The sequence below is a fragment of the Mus musculus genome, chromosome 2 (genome assembly GCF_000001635.26).
Source record: "Mus musculus strain C57BL/6J chromosome 2, GRCm38.p6 C57BL/6J".
NCBI lineage: Eukaryota > Metazoa > Chordata > Mammalia > Rodentia > Muridae > Mus > Mus musculus.
Window position 1 is genome coordinate 175,599,302 of NC_000068.7, and position 25,048 is coordinate 175,624,349.

The 25,048-nt window shown below is 40.2% G+C and overlaps 1 protein-coding gene across 3 annotated transcripts in view; it reads right to left on the bottom strand.

The window, feature by feature from the left end:
* The window catches only part of Gm4724 (predicted gene 4724), a 286,090-nt gene that overhangs the window by 181,265 nt on the left and 79,777 nt on the right, over positions 1–25,048 (bottom strand). Inside the window, exon 1 of one of the 3 annotated variants that reach the window (XM_017314489.2) lies at positions 6,739–6,898. The exons of 1 other annotated variant lie outside the window; for it this stretch is intronic. In XM_017314489.2, coding sequence (XP_017169978.1) covers positions 6,739–6,798 — 60 coding nt within the window. In that variant the 5' untranslated portion in view covers positions 6,799–6,898. Of the gene's footprint in view, positions 1–6,738; positions 6,899–25,048 lie in introns of those variants that run through there. One more of the 3 variants, XM_030246016.1, reaches the window with a different exon arrangement.

Genomic DNA, 25,048 nt, shown 5'->3' on the forward strand with positions numbered 1-25,048 from the left:
GAATTCTAGAAATCAAACCATTACTTTTCCAATGTTGTCCTATGGCACACCAAAGGCAATGCCTGTATATGCACACTGCAGAGTGACATTTAAGTTCCATACCTTGCCACTCCCAGGGCTACCAAGCTACCCCCACCCCTGTAAATCCACACTCAGGAAGAGTCAAAGGACAAGGGCCTCTGTTATGATCACTACATGTACCAACAGAACCACACTCTGACCCACAGTCCATTTAGAACCAGCAGATCGGACTCAAATAGCTCTGCAGACTTGCTTCTCCTGTACTGTCAATGGAGATTACTATAATAACCAGGGGATGGCTTGTGGTCTTCCAGGCAGCTTGTAACACATGCATCTGAGGAGAATCCTGTAGAGAATCTGCAAGCTACCTTCCCCTAGTGTTCCTGATTGTTAGTCCTGCCCATAGTCCCTCATTAGCATGGAAAAGTCAGCTGGGCCTCAGGGCAACAGCAGCTCCTTCCACTGTGGGATCACAGAGCAAAAGATTTAGACAGCTAAAACCTTCCAAGCTAGGCTGTTACACCCTACATGCAGACATGGCCCTAGTCTGGAAAATTTACATTTATAAGAATGTTCTAGTCCTGGAGACCAAGTAATTTCCACTTAAAGGCCCAAGGTCCTTTCTTTATATATTCAATTATGCATGCAATACCCACTACAGCCACCTCTACTTCTTACTGGGGAAGTCCTGCAGCCAACCTGCAATCAAATTCATACATTGACAATAATTTAAAAGTGAATGTGACTATGACTTTTAAAACTAGAAGCAGTTATTGGGCGAGAAAAAGGAAGAAAAAGAAGAAATAAAATGTAAGGACATCACTGCTCCTAAGTATGGTGGAGGAGAAAGTATATTATACACAAAAGAGTGAACATAGCCAGACCCAATTATACCTGGGATAGTATAGAGTAGACATGACCTGGGACCTTGTGGAGAGAGGAAGGAGGGCAGAAGCAAGAGCCAGATCAAGATGATTAATGATAGATGAAAAGCCCAGTTCCTAAATGATTGGATTGCATAAGGAATGGCAGCTGGGAGATTGGCAGTCCTATTGCTGGGGTAGATGGCGAGGTATGCCAGCAATATGGTGTCACAACGAGGGCCTGTGATCTCATTTGACATTGCCCTAATCTGAAAAATGCCTGAAGATGACCAGTATGGAATTTAACTGATTGTGCAAAATTGATTACTCGACTCCTCACAGTGAATGTCAACTACTGCCAAAGCAGAAAGGCCTCACCTACCTTATTCCTCCTCCTTTTCTGTGCTGCAAGTATACCAGCTTCAAAGTTGGTCAGTGAACTCAACCTTATATCTGTCCCTCTTTATTTGTAATCCCCTAATTTGTAACCCTGTAACCCAGGGAGGTTAGACAACACTCATTCCCTGGTGTCTTTTGTCTCACTGATCAGTCAGAACCCAGCTTGACAGGAGTTGTAGGACTGTTTTCCAAGCCCTGGGCAGCAGAGGGAGGATTAGGAGTTCAAAGCAAGTCTTAACTGCATGGCATAAAGAAAGTAGGAGCTACAGGAGATGTTTCTCTAAACAGACAGATATGAAATCTCTTTAAAAACAGGAATGAAATTCTTAATTTTGGGGCAATATTGGAGAACAGAAACACTTAAGAGATCACCCATGGATAGTGAAAATGAAATTTAAAATCTAATACCAAAAATGAACTTTTTAAAAAGAAAAAAATAAATGAAAAAATATATTACTGTACTGATTTGAAAAAGATCATGCCCTTCCTGGTAGAAGGAATGGCAATAATAAGATAGTGTTTGACCTTGCCCCTATGATCTTTGTTAACTACTGAGATCTATAATGTGCCACACACAGCTACAGCTACTGGCACGTGTTTATATTTCTGAGATCACTTAAATATGTCACCAAGGTTTGCACATATCTTATAATACAGATCATAAAATGGGAATTCATCACTCACTGGCTCAAGCTAACCTGCCCAAAATAAACACCCACCAATCTAGTTTTACTAATAACCATTCTCTGTTGTAAACTTCTCTCTCAATTTATGATTTGATTTTTTGTGTGAACTTGTAGTGTACTCAGTAACATGTGATCAGGTATTCTGAAAGATTTATAAGTACAGAGGACAAGGAGATATGGAAAAGAGAAAGGAGAAGTTTTTTTGCCTTTCCCCACTTAGGATCTTTTCGCTTTTCCTCTTAGATAGCTTTCATAGGTAACTTTTGACAACTTAGTAAAAACTCCATAACCACTTCTTTGAGTGTCTCATTTTCTTCCTGTGACTTCTGACCTGCAGGCTAAAAGTTAGAGACCAGCAGTTCCTTCTGAGATAGAGCAAAGGCCACACTGCTTAATCCTCTGCTGTTAGGCTACAGGTGTTAATCACCGAAGCCATGTCTTCTACCCTCAGAAAGAGCAAGGAAGGTTTTAGGTTCAGGTGCTCAAAGCAAGGCTTAACTACATGGCATAAGGAAAGCCTGAGCTACCAATGTTGCTGTAAACAGTAAGATATGTAATCTCTTTAAAAATAGGAATTAAATTATTGATTTCTGGGAAATATTGGAGAATAGGAAGAAGTAAGAGGTCAGAGCACCTATACATAAAGAAAATAAAAATTTAAAAAATAATACCAAATATTGGCTTTTTAAAAAGATAAATATAATTGAAAAATATGTCACTATACTGATTTGAAAAAGATCAGGCCTATCTTGGTAGAAGGAAAGGCATTTATGAGATAGTGTTTGACCTTGTCCCTAAGTGCTTTGTTAACTACTAAGATCTATAATCTAACACACACAGCTACAGCGAATGGCATGTGTTTTACATTTCTGAGCTCAATTAAATTTGTCAACAAGGATTGCACAAATCTACATAATTCAGATCCTAAAATGGGAATTCCTTACCCACTGGCTCAAGCTAACCTGATCAAATAAAACACCCTTCAATCTAGGTTTACTAAATTACATCCATACATGGATACAGTCTGTAAAATTACAAAATCATTCTCAGTCCTTGAATCAGGTCCTTCTCCATAACAGTGACCCCTGCAGCACACTCCCTTTTCCTTTGGTCTGTGACCTAGCTCTTGTCAGCACTCTTTTACCTGACAGTGTACACAGTAAGCTGTTCCTCTGGTTCTCATCCTGCCAAGTATATTTCTCCACACAAGCCCCTGACACAAAGGTTTTGACAAGATGCAGTCTTATAATAAAGTTACTCAGAGGACACAGCTGGGACCAAAAGGAGAGAGTAGGTCCACAAAGGACCTCACAGATGTCCCCATCTGTCTGGCTGATGCTGACAATCCAGCCTCTGGGAAGAGATATTACACAATCATCCTTTGCTAAGATGCTTGCTCCTCCTCTTTGTGGGAGATGACATTGCACTTACCATGTCTGAAGTTCTAAGTTTGCCTGAGCTAACCTCACAGCAACCAGCAAAAATAAGAACCGGTTCCACAGAAACACTGAGATCAGCTGAGTTACACAGAGGAACATGCAGGCTTAGTACCTGGAAGAGTCACCTCCTCTTCTGACTGGCAGCTCCATGTGGAGGCTCTAATTCGCTATTGAGTCTTGAGTGAAGTGAACACCAGGCTTAGGGTTAGAGTGTGCTGTAGAGATGCAGCCAAGTGGTTCCAGTCTGGGCCAATCCTTTTCCAGATCTGCAGATTTGCAGTTCAGTAGCACCAGTGTGTCTCCTCCAATACTCTGTTCTCTCGCAAGCCCTTGGGAGAGGCTAAGATTCCTGATCCTTGCTGCCTAAGTGCCTGCCTCTCCCCTTTCTGGGCAGTGCCCCTGGGTTCACTGCTTTGAAAGTTTGGAGTTTGCCTGAGCTCCAATTCCAGCGCTCAGGAGGCAATTCCCCTTCTTCCTCCTGGAATCAAGGTGGATAGCTTACATTTCCCCATCAATCAGCTGAAATTGGAGTTACCAAACTGTCCACAGGTGGTCAGTGCCCAAATATTAGTAACTGAAGAGAGATTTTAGGACATAAGATTTTGTGTTGTGGGTTCAGGCTGGGTCCAGGTAAACTGCAAGTACTTTCACCCAATGGCTATGAGCGAAGGCTCAGAGCAATTAGGACACATGTCAGACACTGTGGAGCACTCTTGTTAATCAGCACATTGTCCTCAGTGGGTTGTCAAAACAAACATAATAACAACAAACCCACACCTATATTGGGAAAATATAACACTGTACTGATATGAAAAAGATCAGACCTTTCTTAGTTGAAGGAATGATATTAATAAGATAGTGTTTGACCTTGTTCCTATGTGCTTTGTTAACTACTGAGATCTATAATCTGACACACACAGCTCCAGCTAATGGCATGTGTTTTCCATTTTTGATACATTCTATCTATATAGTACAGATCCTAAAAGAGAAATTCATTATCACTGGCTCAAGCTAACCTGCACAAACTAAGCACCCACCAATCTAGTTTTATTTAATCACATGCATTATTTAATACATTTCACGAAATTACAAAAGTATTCATCCTGCCTGACTCTCATCCTTCACTGGAATGGTGACACCTGGAGCAGATTCCCTTAAGCTTTCGTCTATAATCTAGCTATCTCCTGCCCTACTTCACCTGACAGAGATAACAGTAAACCATTGCTCCTGTTCTCTACTGAAGGTAGAAGAAATGAACAGTTCATTATATGACTCAAATGAGCTATTATAAAACACTATTTTGCTACATTCTTTAACTCAAAAATTTAGGAATTTATATCAAGAGGAAAGCAAGGTCATTGCTCTGGGGAGCAGCAGACCAGGATCAAGGCTACCTGAGTCAACATAGCTTGTCTTAGAAACATCTCTATGAGGGGAAGACGAGACAGCTCTCCCAGAATTAACATGTCATCCCAGAAAGAAATCGCTTCATATACAACTAAAATATTAATTGGGAAAAATTTCTTAATGACAGCATGGATTCAGCTGCGGCTAATGCTCAAACACCAGGCAGCCAAAGACAGGTTTTGAATTCCACATATGCTCTCATCCATAAGTTTCTTTCCTGTTCAGTCCCCAGGTTATTTTGAACAATTTAAATATGGACTAGAGATTACAAATCCTACTTGAGACAGCTAGGAGATTTACACAGCAAAGACCCCCAGAATCACTTATTAAGTGCCTCAGAGCCCTGAAATAGCAAGCCATTTTCCAGTGATGGGTTTCTGAGTTGGAGTTCCCAGGAGATAAGAAAAATAGCAAAAGTAGAAGGTAGAATTTACAACAGCTGCAGTGGGAAGAGCTTACACAAGCTATGTCTTATGCCAAGTAAACTTTTTAAGAGTAGCATCTTGTATCCTACTTACAGGGATAAGTGGAAAGAAATGGAGACCTCTATGAAGTCTGCAGAAACTAGCATACACTGGGAAAAACTCAGGAGAAGTCTAATAAAACAACCCTGCACAAGGGAACTGCCAAGTATCTGAAGAAAAACATTACTGACCAAGCCCCCAGTGGACTTGGGGACCCTACTCAGTGCAGGGAGGGACAGAATTATGGCATAGCACAGCAGAGACGGAGGTGGAGTTGACTGGCACAGCAGAAGCAGGTTTGCAACTTCCCCTCCTTGCCTGCATTTTTTTGTATTTGCTGGAACCCTCGCACCAAGGCTGGCCAGAAATTTCCGCGGAAAACCTTTGGTACCCAGGCCCATACGATACTAGGGCTACTGAGCTTCCCACACCCCTATTAATCCACACTCAGGAAGAGTCAAAGGACAAGGGCCTCTGCTATGATCACCACATGGACCAACAGAACCACGGTCCTTGGTACCAGCAGATCTGACTCTAATAGCTCTGCAAACTTGCTCCTTCTGGCCTGGCAAAGGAGACACTTTACAATCACCATGACATGGCTTTTGGCCTTCTTCACAGTTTGCAACAGATGGCTCTGAAGAGACTCCCATAAAGAACCGCATAGTACCTTCCACTAGGGTTCCTGATAGAGAGGCATGGACAGAGTCCCTCATTAGCCTGGAAAACACAGCTGGGACTCAGACAACAGCAGCTCCTCCACTGTAAGATCACAGAGCAAATAATTCAGACAGCTGAAGCTTTCCTGGCTCAGCAAATCTGCCACAGTTGCAGACAGAGCCCTAGTCCGGGAAATTTAAATTCGATAGACTATTCCAGTCTCCCAGAGCACTTATTTTCCTTTTTAAAGTCACAGAGCCTTTCTTTGCAATTAAAGAACATTATTAAATTATACAGGCAATGTCCAGTGCAGCCATCTCTGCTTCATACTTGGGAAGCCCTGCAGCCAAACTGCAATCAAATTCACACAGTAACAAAAATTAAAAAGAAAACCTCCCGCCAGAAGGCCATCCTGTACTCCAGCCCCGGACCTGACCAAGGACTCTCGCTCGCGTGGGAAGCATTCAGCGAACCCTCTCCCAGACTTCTCCTCCTTTTGGCCCCGAAGCCTAGTTCCACCCCGGGGACCCCATTCTGTCCTAAGCTCTTCCCTGGTATCCCGCGTGGGATGCTGGAGGCTGGGAACCTGGTGCCTAGAGCTGCCCTTGTCCACCACCCACCGAGTTGGGTCCGTGCCTTCCCACGGCCAGACAGCCACCCGGGGCCATGTGGAAAGCGTCCTGCAGTCCTCCTGCTCCTGCCTGCCCAGGGCAATGGAACTCTGGCCAGAAGCGAGTTCTCTCCCACTCCCCTCTTTTCCCCACACCGACGGCACCGCAGGAGATGACCTGGCACTTACCATGTTTGGAGTTCTGAGCTTGACTAACCTCCTCTCACAACACCCAGTAGAGTCACGCATAACACATCACACAGAAACTCTCATGACTGCTGAGTTACAGAAAGGAGCTTGCAAGCTTGACCCGGAAGAACCGCCTCCTCTTCTGACTGGCAGGTCCATGTGGAGGTTCTGATTGGCTATTGAGTCTTGAGTGACATGAGCACCACCCTTAGGGTTAGAGTGTGTTAAAGAGACACAGCATAGAGGTTCCAGCTTTGGCCAAAAGTTTTCCAGATCTGTAGACTTGAAGTTCATTAGCACAAGAACCTCTCGTCCAATTGCTTACCGGTCTGTCCTCCCATCAAGCCCCTGGGAGAACGTAAGACTTCACATCCCTGCTATTCAACTGCCTGCTTCTACCCCCATGTGGGCAGTAACACTATGCTCACTGCTTTGCAAATTTGGAGCTTGCTTGAGCTCCAATCACAGCACTCAGAAGGTATTTCCACTTCTTCCTCCTGGATTCAAGTTGGATGGCTCTCACAGTCAACAAATCAGATTAGCTTCAAAAGATTTTGCAATGCATTTCTTCAAGTGTGGGAGCATTGAGATTTTACTCAGGGAATCTAGACACATTTACACATAGGTTTGCCAACTCCTATGAATATCAAGTTAAATCCTTTTCTGAAGATGGTCAAATGTAAAAACTGAGATATTGAAGGGCATTCTTACCTCATAGTCATCCACAATCATCCATAAATTATAAAAATGTAGGATATAAATGCATCTAGAAAGTACATCTTGTAGTACAGGTCTTAGCTGTAAATCAAGGGACAGCTGAGAACTCATAATTTGAACTCCACGAAAGTGGGAGCTTGCAATATGGGCGTGGTCAGAAGATGTTAAAGCCTGAAAATGCACCCAAGTGTCACACCTCTTCCAAAAAGGCAGACCTGTGTTCCTTCCCAAACTGTTCCACAAACTAGGAAACATGTATTCAAACTTATGAGTCTACGGGAGCCATATTAAATTAACTACCATCTGTCTCCTCAAACGTGAAAACACCTGTTTATCTAACATGACTCTACCATATCCTAAAGAGAGACTATTATGCTTTCAACATACAATGTCACAAAAGAAGCCTTACCAGAAAGAATCAGAGCATTATAAACAATAAACAGAACAAACAAGACCAAAATTCAACAGGGAATCCATCAAAACTAATAGTTTCTTGTTCAGCAACTTGAGATTATGATGAAATTGCATAAGTCACAAGGTCTTAGGTATTCCCACCCTTTTAGTTCTGTCACCTGAAGCACACACAGCTTTGTTTCCTCAAAGTCACTATCTTCTTTCAGCTTTCCTCAAAGCTGGTGTTTGTATCTCAAATCTATAATGTATAGCACTCTCTCTTATTTTATTGAAAGTAGGTTAGTGGGCTACAGGGATCATTCAGTTGTTGTTAAGAGCACTGCTCAAACCCATTTCACTTCCTAGCACTCAAATGGGAGTTCACTCATCTGTAGCTACACTTCTATCAAAATACTTGAGTATAAGCTGGTACGTGGCAATGACTTGGATGGTTACATAAGTGGTGCATTTGCTCTGAATCCTGACATCTAGATTTAAGATTAATGATATCAAAGTGTACCTCTGTTGCCAAGGACCAAGCCTGGGCTTGGAGAGTGGTAGAGAGAGAAGGGGTATCTGGGAGCATGAAAACAAAGGACTGGTAGTCAAGTCCTGTGACCAAGCTGTCAGTCTATGCTCTGCAGGAGACAGCTTCCCATCCTCCTTTCGCTGTATTCTGTTTTCTTTCTGATCTGCTTGCTCTGCAGGTCTCCAGACAGCTCTCTGTCTATGTTCTGCTGGAGACTCTTCACCAAGCAGCTATCTCCTGCTATTCTAAAAAATTCACTCAATAGTTCATCTCCTGCATACCATAACCAGAATCTATTATTATATCTCTCAACCCAGCCATTTACTCCAGGTTTCCTTTTGATGGTCTTAAAATAGCATCCTGTGTCCACAGGAACTTAATTCTTATGAGATAGCAAGCACACATTTTCTTTTAAACTTATAAAAGCAGATATCTGCCTGCCTCTGTGAAGCATAAAGGCTAAGCTCAAACTGGCTGGGTGCGACCCAGGCCTGAAATTACCATTTCTACCACACATGAGACTAAATTTGCTCTTTCCCAGGCTGATCCTGAAATCAGTAATCTGTCAGCCTTTCTGACCCGTCTAGCAGGTCCAGGTATTCGAGGGTCTCGAGGGGACCTCCTCCTAAGAACCAAATGGGGGGTAGAGAGGGACGAGGGCCTTGTGCGAATAACTACACGGAAACCGTTCTGGAATGCATCAAAGCCCCCAAATGTATTAGCCAGGCCCGAGGTTTAAATGCACAATCAAAAGGGGAAGTACAGATACTTATCAGTGGGAGGGGTAGGGCAATACAAGCAAAAGGAGAAGTACTTATGTGAGGGGGGCAATAGAAATTCTTTTGGCAGCTACACGGGGAAGCAGGAACTTGGTGGTATCAGTGTGTGGTCAGGACATCGGTGATGACCTAGGGCTGGAACATCCCCTGGTTCTCAGAATCCATGTGTTCGGTGTCCTGCTTTTGACCCCTTTTTCTTCTCGGGGGAAGAGGCCCAATTCAGAGATCAAGAGTTGTCTTAATAGCTCCCAACATCTCCCCCATTTTAATATTTTTATAAAGGCATATTGTATAATAAATCTGTAGCCACGTTTTTAACGATCGCCTAAACGTCTGTTTGCTCACTGGGTGATTCTCTAAAACCACGAAGGACCCAAGGACAAGTCATCTATGAGGCTTGAATTAATGGTCCCAGTCTGTTGGGTATAACCTGGGCCAGCAAAGGGATTTAGGAACGAAGCAAGCTCCATGGGTAGAGGTAGAGGTCTGATCCCCAGTGTGCAATGTTAGGGGCCATATACAGGATTGACTCTCATGCCCACAGATTTTTACCCAGAGTAACCCTGACCTGCTCCTGTGCCATTTTTCTTGGGGGAAGGACCCTAGGGCACTCAACCTTCATGCAATCAGACATGCCTCTCAGAGATTAACAGCTTCCAGACTAATCTCTGTGCAGTACTTAGTCTTACAACTCTCACGGGCGACTGCTTCAAGTTCCAACTTTTCTATGTGTCTAGCCTGGGAGGACTGTTTAGTTTCCAGTGTGGCGAGAACGTATATTACCATGTCGGAAGCACAGACTACGGCAATCTATAAATGATTTGTGGCATGAGACTGATGGCCGAATTTAGGGGGAGGGGAATGATCTTACTTAAGCATTTTATGGAAATTGAGTCTCTCTCCCTTAAATGAGGGTGATGAAGCAGTATCTACGTCTGACTCTTTTCTAGTAACCTGCTTGTTATCGCCAACGTCCAGCCGATGGTAATGAACTGAAACAAATGTACTTGAAAGAGATGAATCAATTTGAGATTTAACAAATTGGGTCAATTTTTGAAATGCCCAAGGACCGAAGGAGAGCAATAATAGGAGTCCCAATAGGGGTCCTAAAAGGGAGGGCAACAAGGTCAGGGGGAGGTTGAAAACCAGTTTTAGTAGTCCACCTTTCTCCTAGGGCATTGTAAATGCGTGTGTATGGGTGTAACTCAGCTATCTATAGTTCTAAGTATCTACTCTGGTTCCTCTTTAGGTCTTAAACTTCCTTCTTCGTAGGTGATAGTAGATTCCTGTGTAAGGAAGTAACCTAGCCTTTATTCAAAGTGATAGTGTAATGCCAGAGGTAATTCTGAATGTCACTGAATAGGCAACTTTCTTTCTGAATTCCAAGCCCATGGTCAGCTCAAGGACTATCTAGGATGCTATCTTTTGCCTCCAAATTTTTATCTATATAATATGTTGCTCTGACAAAGCTATGGAAATATTTCTATGCTTATCATTAACAAAATGGGCAGTACGTAGCTGCTAATCTAAAGCTGTGGTAGATACCTTTTTAAAGTTTGCATTTTCAGATTATTAAACCAAGGATCATTTTCTAACTCTAATAGGTCGCAAAACATAAGCAGGTCTCTTACAAAACCATAACAGTAGATTTCTTATCTAAATTAGGATCTACACAATAAATTGATTGACAAGAATTATAATGAATATAAAAAGACTTGCCAAGATTGGCGATCTTATCTCTTAAAGTTATCTAACAATAAGCATATAGGTAAGGTACACAAACTTTCATAGCTATAAGGATCTGGCCTGAATGGACAAAAACAGTGTCTCTGACGAAAGCATCTTGTACATTCTCTGTACCAGTCTTTTTGCCTCATTAGTCAGCTTTTTTAGTTGTTTTTATTTTAAGTTGGCACCAGGTTGGTACCCCTTGCTGCAGCCCATGGTGGAGATATGAAGTTTCTTTATCTGTTTGTAAGTGGCTGCTCTCAGATTTCTCCTCTTTTGTGCACTCAACACAGCTTTCTGGTCATCACTGTCAGGGCACTCACAGGTCACAGGTCAGCCTGTCACATTGGAAGCTAGCATGCTCTTGTAAGCATTCTGTGGAAAAAACAGAAACATTCCCTGTTTTCCCCATATTAAGTATCTGAACAGGATCATGGCATGTGCCAATAAGTAGATCCTTATTATCTGCCCTAGACACTATTATATCCAGTTTTTCCAAAAACAAAAATGTGATCCAAATAATGTGCACAGGGATATAATTTCTCACAAAAATGTGATCCAAATAATGTGCACGGGGATATAATTTCTCACAAAAATGTGATCCAAATAATGTGCACAGGGATATAATTTCTCCCCTTCTTTGTTTTTAAAGAAGATATAGTTTTTAAAGTTTTATAATACCTTGTCTTTGAGAATCATAAAATATCTCAGTAACATGTGTAACATTAAACTGTTGACAAAACATCTCAAATCTTGGGTTGTAATAGCCAGTTTTAATTTGATTTAGAACACCAAGAAAAAAAATCAACACAGGCAATGATTAACTATACTTTTAGTTGTTTTTCTTGTTAAAGTAGTTGTAATTAGAAAGACTAAAAAGGTATCAATAGTCATGTGTATATTTTTTTTATTAAAAATGAGTATCCTTTTGCAATAATTGATGAAGTATAAATCCTCGAGAATTAACACCAATGTGTGGAACAGGTAGAAACTGAGGACACTGAGAGCAAATCTTTACAATATGACATGCATATTTATTTATTTATTTATTTATTTGAAGTACCAAATTATTATTTTAAGCCATTACTATTTTGATGATGGAAAGAATGAGATTATATGGCCAATTATTTTTGTATAAGATCCATAATCTACCTGGGATATAAATCTAGCGTGGCATTGTCTTAAGAGATCTTTTACAGGCAATCTTTTACATTTTAAAACACCATCTACAGCACATAATTTAATTATCTGTGCTGAAGCAGGCAGAAACTCGAAAGAATAAACATGTGATCAATTCACATATACTTTTTTCCCATAGAAGGGTTGTTTTTAAATACAGTAAATGGGATGCATGCATGCATGAATTTATAGAAGATACAAAAGCATGTATATAAGCAATTTTTAACCTATTTTTAGGATGAGTATCAATTTTATTTAAAATGATGGTATGCAATAGGTCAAATATCAATATTTTGCAATAAACAATTGCTGTTTGGAACAAGGAATTCTTAATTAGCACCACAGCAGCTTTATAATAGGATGTTAAAACTTTAAGGTGAAGAAGAATGATTTTACTTTAATGATTTTTCCTGCCAAAGAATAGCTGTGGACACATTTAATAACAATAACTAGAATATGTAGCTAATATTTGATTACCACCAATTATAATCGATACCAATAGATTATAGACTTTTCCTCTACTTTCTCTTAAAGCCTTTTTGGTTCTCACCAGTTAATTTGAATCTCACTTGATAGCACCTAACAAAGGCTTAGGTTCTCCTGTGGTGAGTTTAAGGTAAGGTCTTTAGCCAATTAACATCTCCTGGAAGCTTTTGAAAATAAAAATTTAAAGCAAATTTTACCACAATTTTCCAGTATAACTAAAACCCTAAATATTAAAAATATTGCCTCTGAATCTTATGGAGCAACAATTATTCCCCAGAACTTTAAACTTTCCTTTAGAGGCATTGGCTAATAGAGTAATTTTCATTTAGGAAACAATATATACTGAAAGAGTTAAACTTTGTTTCTTGTATTGAAGCAGACAATAAAAATTTCTTACATATTGTAAAGCTATGTTAGCCATACCTACAGGCAAAATTATCTAGTGATCACCAGTTCATTAAAAGCAAAACTCTTCGAATTTAAGCATTATTTTAAACATCTGAAAATTCCCTTGAACACAGGGCAAACTTTGTCAGGCACTGTTTGCAAGATAAAAGAAGGTTACAAGCTTTTTTTGGGCTGCCTTGAGCCCTGCATTAACTCAAACATAAAATATTTTTTAATCTGAGCATTTTGGCCTTCCTGTAATAAGGACCGATTTTAGAGGAACAATTTAACTGTCTATGCCTCTAATTTTTGATACTCTTTTTTAAAGATGATTACTCTTATAATTATCTTAATTACAATATACAGGTGAAATAAAGATCTTAAATTTGAAATCAATCTTCAAGCTGCAGTCAATGGAACACTGGCAATTTTAACCATAATTTTTAAGTTTCCGTTGCAATATTAGAATATATCTATAACTTTTGGAAAGCAAGACCCAATTTTAAACAATTTATTCTCCTTAAAATCAATACTAGAAACATCACTATCACGTTACGAAGTTTGGCTGCCAATTCATGAATGCATGACAGTGTAAATTTTAATGTTCTATTAAAGAGACATTGTTTTAAAAACTTATCTCTATAAGTCTTCCTTTTAGGATAAGAATTACATAAAATATTATGTCAATTTAGGAGTATCTTTAGAGGAGTAATTTTCTGGGCGGGTTTATGCCAGGTGCTTTTGTTTGAAAATGACTCTAGCCCTGAGTTACTACTTAAGCTAACTTTGTAACCAGTGTTATACCTTTTTAATCATACCCAAATAACTTATTAGCCAATTCTCTATGACCAAGATATGCAGATTATATTTATACCTTTAAGACCAGTCAAAACCCAAATGAAGTGGCTACACGAATCTTATAAATTTAGATCAATCAAAGAATTTTACTTTTTATAGCTATACTTATAAGATAAAAACACACTTTGTCATTTGCTAAACACAATACTCACAAAATTGTAGAGAATTTTTTAGGGAAAAAAAACAACTATCAACTTATTTGCCTTAGAACTAAGAGTTTGCAGATTCCTTTTCTTTAAAAACAAATTTTTCAGCAGGACCTCTCCTGCTGTGCTTGATGTTTGGCTAAAGGGAGGGGCCTCTGATCCTCAGTTGTGCAAACTGAGAGTGATTTAGCAGGTAAAGTTTTAACCATTTTTTTTCTTTAACATGAAACATAAAACAGTCAGTCATTCAGACAACGAAACAATCATTCAGACAATGAAACAGAAAACTTACATGAATTGACACATGATTGGTGCACCAAACATAGACAATAGAAAGAGGGTAGAGAACTTCTCCTGTAGGGGCCAGAGAGAATAAAACAGGGCATCCCCCGATTTCTCTCTGTCCCTGGGAGAGTTCTAAAATCCATTTTCCTCTATCCCTTCCTTTCCTTTCCTGCTTGTAAGAGGCAGCTTGTCAAACCAAGATTAAAATCCAAAATTTTCTAACAGCTCTGGCAAGCATCTAAAACTTCTAATTTATTTAATCTGAGGGCAAATTTTTGAGAAAACACACAATCTCTATACACTAAATGTCTCAAATACCCTAAAAGTTTACCATGCTAAATCTTTTTTGAAGCCATTATCAGTGCACACTTAGTCAAATATTTTATAGCCATCTGCAAAAACGCTCTCTATTTTTTGCAACCAACAAAAACACCATCGGCAAAATGAATTATATATGTTTTAGGAAATGCTTTCTTAACTTCCAATAAAACCTAATCTATGAATTTTTTGACACAATGTAGGATTGGGGAGTTGTAAATAAGGTAACAGTAATAATTGAGCTATATTTTGACCATTATGAAGTCTCTTTAAAAGCCATTTTTATTTACTCAAAACATGTTACTGCAAATCTCTAGCAAGGGCCTCGCGGAAGCATGCCTGGCCCAACACACAACTTCCTACGCCAGAGAGTTTTGTCAAGGTAAGCTGAACTGACTCAAAGGGAAGCTGCCTAGCATCTGAAAGCAGGGTAAAATTTCCAAATAAGGCTATGCCCTCTTAAAAGGGCGTGGGGAAGCAGAAAAGCACATCCAGCAATCTTTAAATTCTGACGCATTATCTCTTTGTGTCTCATCCAACAAGGCTAAAGCAGAAGCATTTAATATAGACCACAGTAAATCAGTGGAAGAGCCCCCCCCACACCTTTGTCCAGGCCCATCGAGGCCTCGGTTTATCCAGGTCTGTGTGCTTGGCCATGGGCGGGCCTGCGATGGCACAGTGTTCTTGCTCAGACCCTCTGCCTTAGGCCGCAGAAGCCCCGAAGGCCCAGCCTTGGCCTTCAGGCCTACCTGGTGGCTGCCTCGAGGGCGAGGGCTCCTGGCGTCTGCCAAGGTAGGGACCTAGGCTGCTCCCGGGCCCCTCGGGCTCACCTGGCACGGGCCGAGGCCATGAGGGGCTCGGGGCGAAGAAGGCCGCACTCTCGAGCTTGATGTGCTTTCTGCTGAAACCCTGCACAATCTCCCGTGGGGGGTAGGGGGTTGTCTGCAGTTGTTATTAGGGGAGACAGGCCTCGCAGGGGGGCCCTCTGGTCGTTTCCCTGGACCTTCGTTACTAGGGTGTTCTGTCTTTGTGTAGGGCATTCTCTAGCAAAATGTCCAGGTTGGTTGCATCTATAGCAAGTTTTTTCTCCTTTATTTAGTTGTAGAGCAGCCCCAATGGCCAGGTTAATAGACTTAGAATCTTGTTGAGAAAACACATCTACCTCATTACAAAGTTTGATCATACCATTTATATCTAAACTTTTACTTTTACTTCTCAGGGCAGCCCTAAACTCTGACTTCCAAGTTAAATATTTGTCTCTAGTGAGGACAGACTGAACAACTTTATTTCATTCACTGGGTATCAAGTAGCCTTCCCCTGCTAAACCTTCTAATATAGATACTGTGCGCCAGCAGCTTAGCTTCGCTTTTGCGAGATGGCGATCGGGAGTTTTCTAAAAAATCTTCAGTAAGGACTAGGAGGCGAGCACCTTCTCCACCCTCTTCTGCCTGTTTAAGGAGATCTCTGATGATTCCCCAATTGCTAAAAAAAGGACTCAGGGACAGCTTCTTGTTTTATCAAAGCATTAATATCTTTGCCTACTTTATTCTAAGTTAAAGGGTGTATTTCGGAACCATTCAATACCAGCCATGGACATCTCTCGTCCATAAAACAAAAAAAAACTTTATTAAATCCTTTTTTTTTAACTCTTATCCCTCTCTCCTTAAGAGAACCCTTCATATCTTGAATAAAGACTGCCTCTTTGGACAGAACCTTCCCCATGGTTAATGGGACAACAACTGAATGCCTAGGCTTACCTCTCCGTTGTCCGATGTCCATCCGTGACACTCTAGTGAAGTGGTGGGGGACTCTCCCACTGTCTCACTGTCTGTGTGGTACCTCTTTAATCCATTGTTTGGATGGTGGTCGTACCTGTGCCCCATGTCTGGGGCCACTTGACCGGTCCAGCAGGTCCACTTATTCGAGGGTCTTGAGGGGACCTTCTCCTAAAAACCAAATTGGGGGGGGGTGGTGGTAGAGAGAGACGAGGTTCTTGTGCAAATAATGACACGGAAACGTTCTGGATTGCATCAAGACCCCAATGTATTGAGAAAGGCCCAAGGCTTAAATGCACAAGCAAAAGGGGAAGTACAGATACTTATCAGCCGGAGGGGTGGGGCAATACAAGCAAAAGGAGAAGTACTTATCAGTGCGGGGGGAGGGGTCAATAGAATTGCACATTCTTTAGGCAGTTACTTGGGGAAGCAGGAACTTGGTGGTATCAGGGTGTGGTCAGAACATCGGCAATGGTGTGTACGTGGCCAGCTTTTGACCCCCTTTTCTTCTCGGGGGAGAGGCCCAATTTAGAGATCAGGACAATAGTGTTGTCTAAATATCTCCCAACAGATGTGAAGTAAAATTTTTTTTATTTCCAGGCCAATCCTGCAATCTCCTCAGAATTAGGAGAGAATAGCAGCCCTGAGTGAAAAAACAGGAAATTTTATATTTAAACTCAAGGCCAAGGTTCATAGTAGCTGATTACAAAGCTAGAATTGCTTTGCAGTTAGTAATTTAGTTAAAAACCTGGCAGCTCTAAAAGCATACCATGAACACTGGAAACAATTTACACCATGTAAATCTCAAGATTATTGGGGAAAAACAAGTCAAAACGAAAAGTTGTCCTTTAACATAGAACATGATTAGAGAAAATACCATAGTAAGCATAGAAATTACTGAATGTTTTTCTTTAGAATTAATTTGGAACAGGAAAAAGAATAGTCTTCAACTGGCTGTTAAAAAATATAGTTTAGAGATGGGCGGTGGTGGCACATGCCTTTAATCCCAGCACTTGGGAGACAGAGGCAGGCAGATTTCTGAGTTCGAGGCCAGCCTGGTCTACAAAGTGAGTTCGAGGACAGCCACGGATATACAGAGAAACCCTGTCTCGAAAAACCATATATATATATATATATATATGTTTGGATTGTTTAGCATCCTTTTTATTTTGAGACAGGCTCTCATTTAGAATGCAGCTGACCTTGACTCAGTAAATAAACTACAATTTAAAACACCTATTGGATCTGTAATAAAGAGTAGTATATATTTAATCCTGTGTTTTGGGCCACCATTACTTAAATGAGAGTCTTCAATACAAGATGGGACTGAATCATGATTTGGTATTGGTTGGGTTAGAAGTAAAGGAGAATGTTCATAAAGGGGTTGCTTCTTCAGGGAAGTCTATAATTGTCAATCTTGGGATTATTCCTAACTTCAAAGACACAGGACAGATTATAACTGCTCTAGAGGTAAAGTTTGAACAATATCCCATCCTGGTTCCTATAGTTGGAAGGGGTGACTTTCTGGGTTCTGACCTTCCATACAACACGTGTGTATATTGACTTTTCTATTGTTATCAAAAAACACAGCATGGACAAACAAATTATAACTTAAGGTATAAAATCAGGCTTACAGTGCCAAAGTGTTAGAGTCAATCATGGCAGCATAAACACATGGCATCAGGCAGAGATGAGAATTCATATTTTGAACCACAGGCAAGAGGTAGCTAGCAATATGGGCATGGTCAGAAGATGTTAAAACCTGAAAATGCACCCATGTGCCAGACCTCTTGCAAAATGGCCACATGTATTCTCTCTGTCCCAAAGAACTGCACAAACTAAACGTAAGTTTTCAAACATATGAGTCTATGGGAACCACTCTCATTTAACTACTACAAGTTTTTTCAGAAGTAAAAACTATTTTTATCTGACCACACTGTACCATATCCTTAAGAGAGCCATTATGTTTCCAACATACAGTGTTATAATAAAACACACCTTACCAGAAAAAAGTCAGAGGATAGGAAAGAATGAACAGACCAAACAAGACCAAAATTCAGCAGGGAAAACACAAAAACTTATAGCTTCTTGTTCAGCAATTTGAGATTATGATAAAATTGCCCTGACTCTAAGGTCTTAGGTAACCCCACTCCTCTAGCTGTGTCACCTCCTGCATACATAGCTTCTTTTTTAAAAAAAATAAAAAAAGATTTATTTATTATTTTTATGTATGTACACTGTACCTGTCTTCAGACACCCCAGTAGAGGATGTCAGATGTCATTATAGAAGGCTGCAAGCCACCATGTAGTTGTTGGGATTTGAACTCAAGGCCTTCAAAAGAACAGTCAGTGTTCTTAACTGCTGGGCCATCTCTCCAGCCCCAACATAGCTTCTTTCCTACAAACGCCACTACCTTCCTGCAGTTGTCCTCAAAGCTGGTCCTTGTATCTTGAATCTTTTTTGTATTGTATTCTCTTTTATTCTATTGAAAGGGGGTTAGTGGACTGGAAGGATCATTCAGTTCTTTTTTTTTTTTTTTTTTGGCCATTTTTTAAAGATTTAATTACTTATTTTATGTAAATGAGTACACCATAGTGGTCTTCAAACACACCAAAAGAGAGCATTGGATTCCATTACAGATGGTTGGGAGGCACCATGTGGTTGCTGGGAACTGAATTCAGGATGCCTGTAAGAACAACTAGTGCTCTTAACCACTGGGCCATCTCTCCAGCCCACAAATGCCATTTTAACATTTGAAAATCTATTAAAAACAAATTAATTAAGTCATTATCTAGGCTCATATACCTCAAATTTCTGTTTATTAATTTTCTGTATTTTTCTTGAGCATTGGTCATAGTACACAATAAATAGTATTTCAATCTGATGAATGCTTATCATAGAAACCCCAGCTTTCTGACAGTATGAAGTCAACGGAAAACTGAGTAATAACTAAGCAAAAGTGTTAAATAAAATAATACTCACACCTACATTAAGAACCTATTTGTTGTCAGATATTATCAAATGGATATACAGAAAATACTCATAGTGAAGAAAACGATGTCTTCTGTGTAACATAATGTATAAAACTGAGAGACAGTCCCTAAAAACAGAAAAGCTAAACATATCCATGTAATATTAGAACTCATTTAGGCACAATTGTTTCAACTAAGAGAAAAAAACTGGAAACATTGTCATATGGCAACAAAGAGAACAAAAAATTTGGATGGTGCCTCCATAAGAGACAGAGAACAGCACTTGCCATTGACACCAAAAATTGAAGGTAAAATAGCCAACCTCTCCAATACGTTCAACAGTCAATCCCTGGTGAAAGACTTTTTTCCTTCCAATTTTTCATTAGGTATTTACTTTATTTACATTTCAAATGCTATCCCGGAAGTCCCCTAAACGTTGCTTCCCCCCTCCCCCCATGCTCCCCTACCCACCAACTCCCATGTCTTGGCTCTGGTGTTTCCCCTGTACTGGGGCATACAAAGCTTGGAAGACCAAGGGGCCTCTCTTCCCAATGGTGGCCGACTAGGCCATCTTCTGCTACATATGCAGCTAAAGATACGAACTCTGGGGGTAGTAGTTAGTTCATTTTATTGTTCCACCTATAGGGTTGCAGACCCCTTCAGCTCCTTGGGTATTTTCTCTAGCTCTTCCATTGGGGGCCCTGTTTTCCATCTAATAGCTGACTGTGAGCATCTACTTCTGTGTTTGCCTGGCACTGGCATAGCCTCACAAGAAACAGCTATATCAGGGTCCTTTCATCAAATTCTTGCTGGCATATGCAATAGTGTCTGTGTTTGGTGGATGATTATGAGATGGACCCCCGGGTGGGGCAGTCTCTGGATGGTCCATCCTTTCATCTCATCTCCAAACTTTGTCTCTGTAACTCCTTCCATGGGTGTTTTGTTCCCAATTCTAAGGATGGGCGAAGTGTCCACAGTTTGGTCTTTCCTCTTCTTGTGTTTCATGTATTTTGCAAATTCTATCTTGGGTATTCTAAGTTTCTGGGATAATATCCACTTATCAGTGAGTGCATATCATGTGAGTTCTTTTGTGATTGGGTTACCTCACTCAGGATGATTTTGTTGACAGGACCCTGACTTAGCTCTCTATTGTGAGTCTATGCCAATGCCTGGGAATACAGAAGTGTATGCTCACAGACATCTATTGGATGGAATATGGGGCCCCTACTGAAGGAGCTAGAGAAAGTACTAAAGGAGCTAAAGGCGTTTGCAACCCTATAGGAGGAACAACGATATGAACTAAACAGTAACCCCAAGAGCTCTATGCCTCTAGTTGCATATGTATTAGAGGATGGCCTAGTCGGCCATCAATGGGAGGAGACACCCTCGGTATTGTGAAGATCATATGCCCCAGTACAGGGGAATGCCAGGACCAAGAAGTGGGAGTGGGTGGGTTGGGGACCAGGACGTGGGGAATGTATAGGGTACTTTGGGGATAGCATTTGAAATGTAAATGAAGAAAATATCTATAAAAATTGTTTTTGGAAAAAAAAAGAAATGTTCAAAGCCCTTACTCATCAGAGAAATGCAAGTCAAAACAACTCTGGGGTTCCATTTTATACCCATCATAATGGTTAAGATCAAAAAACTCAAAAGATTACACATACTGGCATGAATGGGAAGCAAGGAGAACACTCCTTCATTGATGTTAGGATTATAAACTTATACAACCACTCTGAAAATCAATTTGGTGGTTTCTGAGAAAACTTGACATAGTTCTACCTCATGACCCTGCTCATGACATTGTATTTTAAATGCTTTATGTTCATCAAATACCACCAATTGTGTGCAGAATTTCATTCAAATATTTGTACTGGAAAGGAATTCCCAAAAATATTTCTAAAGAAATTCCAATGATCAAGTTTTTCTGCTCAAAATGAATCATAGAGTCAGATGAATATGTTTGATTGTCAAAGGTATTTTTGTTGCTTCCTTCTCACATCAAAATTTGGGAAGATGCTGTAACCACATGTATAACCTTCCACATGCAAAGGTTTCTCTGTGTATTAAAAAAGGCTGTTATACTAAGTGCTTTAGAAAACATCAAAATGATTAGTCATCATCATCAAGGAAGCTTGATCTCTAGATTGTACTAAAGTCCTGGTAGAGGTGAGAGAATCCCAAGACACAAAGGGAGGGACCATAGATGAAATGACCAACAATGGGGAGAGGGAACATGTAGAATCCACCTACAGTATAATGACTGGACATTACATGGACGGATGGGATTGCCATCCAAAAGTCAAACATTCTGACCCAGAATTGTTCCTTTCTAATAGAACTTCAGAGACAAAAAAGGAAAAGAGACTGAGGGGAAGGCGTTTCAGTGACCAGAACAAATTGGGATCCTTCTCATGGGGGGTCTCCAAGGCCTGACACTGTTACTGATTCTACAGTGTGCTTATAGGGTGGAGCCTAGCAAGGCTGCCTCCTGAGAGGACCAACAAGCAGCTGACTAAGCAGATACTTGCACCCATCCAATGGTTTGAAGTCAGGGACTCCTGTGGTTGAAGTAGGGAAAAGCTGAAAAAGGCTGATGACCCTGAAAAGGTCAGCTCAGGAACTTTGGGAAGGTCATGAAACACTTGCCCTTACAGAAGGGAGAGGCCATTAACATTCCTCAGACCACAGGGCAGGGACCAACCTAGGGGTGGGGACACATTCCACAGGATAGACCTTTGTACACCTTCAGATGTGGGACATTCTAGTTACCTCATTCCCTAAAGACCAATCAGTTTAAATGGTGCACTATTTTACCAATAATATTGTGCCTAGATGTTGGTGCTCAATTTTTTTAAATTTTTTTTTTTTTTGAGACAGGGTTTCTATATATAGCCCTGACTGTCCTGGAACTCAGGCTGGCCTTGAACTCAGAAATTTGCCTATCTCTGGAAGGAGAAAAGAAGGAAGAAAGAAAGAAAGAATGAAAGAGAGAGAGAGAGAGAGAGAAAGAAAGAAAACAAGTCAAATCAAATCAAATCAAAACAATAATATGTACATATTCCTTTAAGGAATGTCCAATGTCCTCCCAGTTAAAGCTAATGACTGCATGGTGATCACAAGTCCAGGAGGCAAAGGTGTGGCTAATGTTTCAGCAAAATGGTAAATGCTGGGACCTTTGGGACTTCCCTTTAAAGCTTGGAAAAGACATATAAAAACATGGGTTCAAAACATGTTAATTCCTCAAAAAATAATGATGCAATTTGAATCATGAGGGTCTTCACAAATCTAAAGGAAGAAAAGCACTTGTCTTGTAGCTAACTTGTCAGAAAGATACCAAGGAAGGAGATAAAGAGATTTAGGGAGTGGTGATCACAGGAGATCCCATTCTCCCATTCAGCTTTTTTTTTTTTTTAATGTTTTTAAAGGCAGACAGATTCCTGAGTTCAGGATCAGACTGGGACAGAGCAAGCAGAGCAAGGTTAAACCCAAATGTTATAGAAAAGGTAACTTCAGAACTGTTTCAGCTAGTTTAACATCCCTGCTTAACAAATGTGGGTTCATTTCTGGGTCTTCAATTTTATTCCATTGGTCTACCTGCCTGTCACTCTACCATTACCATGCAGTTTTTATCACAATTGCTCTGTAGTACAGCTTTAGGTCAGGCATGGTGATTCCACCAGAGGTTCTTTTATCATTGAGAAGAGTTTGCTATCCTAGGTTTTGTGTTATTTCAGATGAACTTTCAAATTACCCTTTCTAATTCATTGAAGAATTGAGTTGGAATTTTGATGGGGATTGCATTGAATCTGTAGATTGCTTTTGCAAGATAGCCATTTTTACTATACTGCACCTGCCAATCTATGAGCATGGGAGATCTTTCCATCTTCTGAGATCTTCTCTGGTTTCTTTCTTCAGAGACTTGAAGTTCTTATCATACATATCTTCAGTTCCTTAGTTAGAGTTACACCAAGGTATTATTTGTGACTATTGAGAAGGGTGTTGTGTCCCTAATTTCTTTCTCAGCCTATTTATCCTTAGTGTAGAGAAAGGTCATTGATTTGTTTGAGTTAATTTTATATCCAGCTACTGAAGCTGTTTATCAGGTTTAGGAGTTCCCTGGTGAAATTTTTAGGGTCATTTATATATACTATCATATCATCTGCAAATAGTGGTATTTTGACTTCGTCCTTTCCAATTTATGTCCCGTTGATCTCCTTTTGTTGTCGAATTGCTCTGGCTAGGACTTCAAGTACATATCGAATAGGTAGGGAGAAAGTGGGCAGCCTTGTCTAGTCCCTGATTTTAGTGGGATTGGTTCAAGTTCCTCTCCATTTACTTTGATGTTGGCTACTGGTTTGCTATGTATTACTTTTATTATTTTTAAGTATGGGACTTGAATTCCTGCTCTTTCCAAGACTTTTATCATGAATGGGTGTTGGATTTTGTCAATTGATTTCTCAGCATATAATGAGATGATCATGTGGTTTTTGTCTTTGAGTTTGTTTATATAGTGGATTATGTTGATGGATTTCCATATATTAAACCATCCCTGCATCCCTGGGATGAAGCCTAATTGATCATGATGTATGATCCTCTTAGGAATGCTTTCATTGTGTCCCATAAGTTTGGTTATGTTGCGGCTTCATTTTCATTAAACTCTAAAAAGTCTTTAATGTCTTTCCTTATTTCCTCTTTGACCAAGTTATCCTTGAGTAGAGTGTTGTTTTCAGCTTCCACCTGAATGTTGGCTTCCTATTACTTATGTTGTTATTGAAGATCAACCTTAGTCCAGTGGTGATCTGATAGGATGCATGGGATAATTTCAATAATCTTGTATCTTTTGAGGCTGTTTTTGTGATTGATTATATATGGTCAATTTTGGAGAAGGTACCATGAGGTGTCAAGAAGAAGGTATATCCTTTTGTTTTGGGATAAAATGTTCTGTAGATATCTGTTAAATTCATTTCTTTCATAACTTTTGTTAGTTTCTCTGTGTCTGTTTAGTTAGTTTCCAGGATCTGTCCATTGATGAGAATGGGGTGTTGAACTCTCCCATTATTATTGTGTGAGGTGCAATGTGTGCTTGGATCTTAAGTTTCTTTAATAAATGTGGATGCCTTTGCATTTGGAGCATAGATATTCAGAATTGAGAGTTCCTCTTGGAAGATTTAACCTTTGATGTGTATGAAGTGCCCCTCTTTGTCTTTTTTGATAACTTTGGGTTGGAAGTTGATTTTATTCGATATTAGAATGGCTACTCCAGCTTGTTTCTTCAGACCATTTGCTTGGAAAATTGTTTTCCAGCCTTTCATTCTGAGGTAGTGTCTGTATTTTTCCCTGAGATGCGTTCCCTGTAAGCAGCAAAATGTTGGGTCCTGTTTATGTAGCCAGTCTGTTAGTCTATGTCTTTTTATTGGGGTATTGAGTCCATTGATTTTAAGAGATATTAAGGAACAGTAATTATGCTTCCTTATATTTTTGTTGCTAGAGTTGGCATTCTGTTCTTGTTGCTATCTTCCTTTAGGTTTGTTGAAGGATTACTTTCTTGCTTTTTATTGGGCATAATTTCCCCCTTGTGTTTGGGTTTTCCCTTTATTATCCTTTGAAGGGCTGGATTCGTGGAAAGATAATGTGTGACTTTGGTTTTGTAATGGAATACTTTGGTTTCTTCTTCTATGGTGTGATGGTTTGTATATTCTTGGACCAGGGAGTGGCACCATTTGGAGGTGTGGCCTTGTTGGAATAGGTGTGACC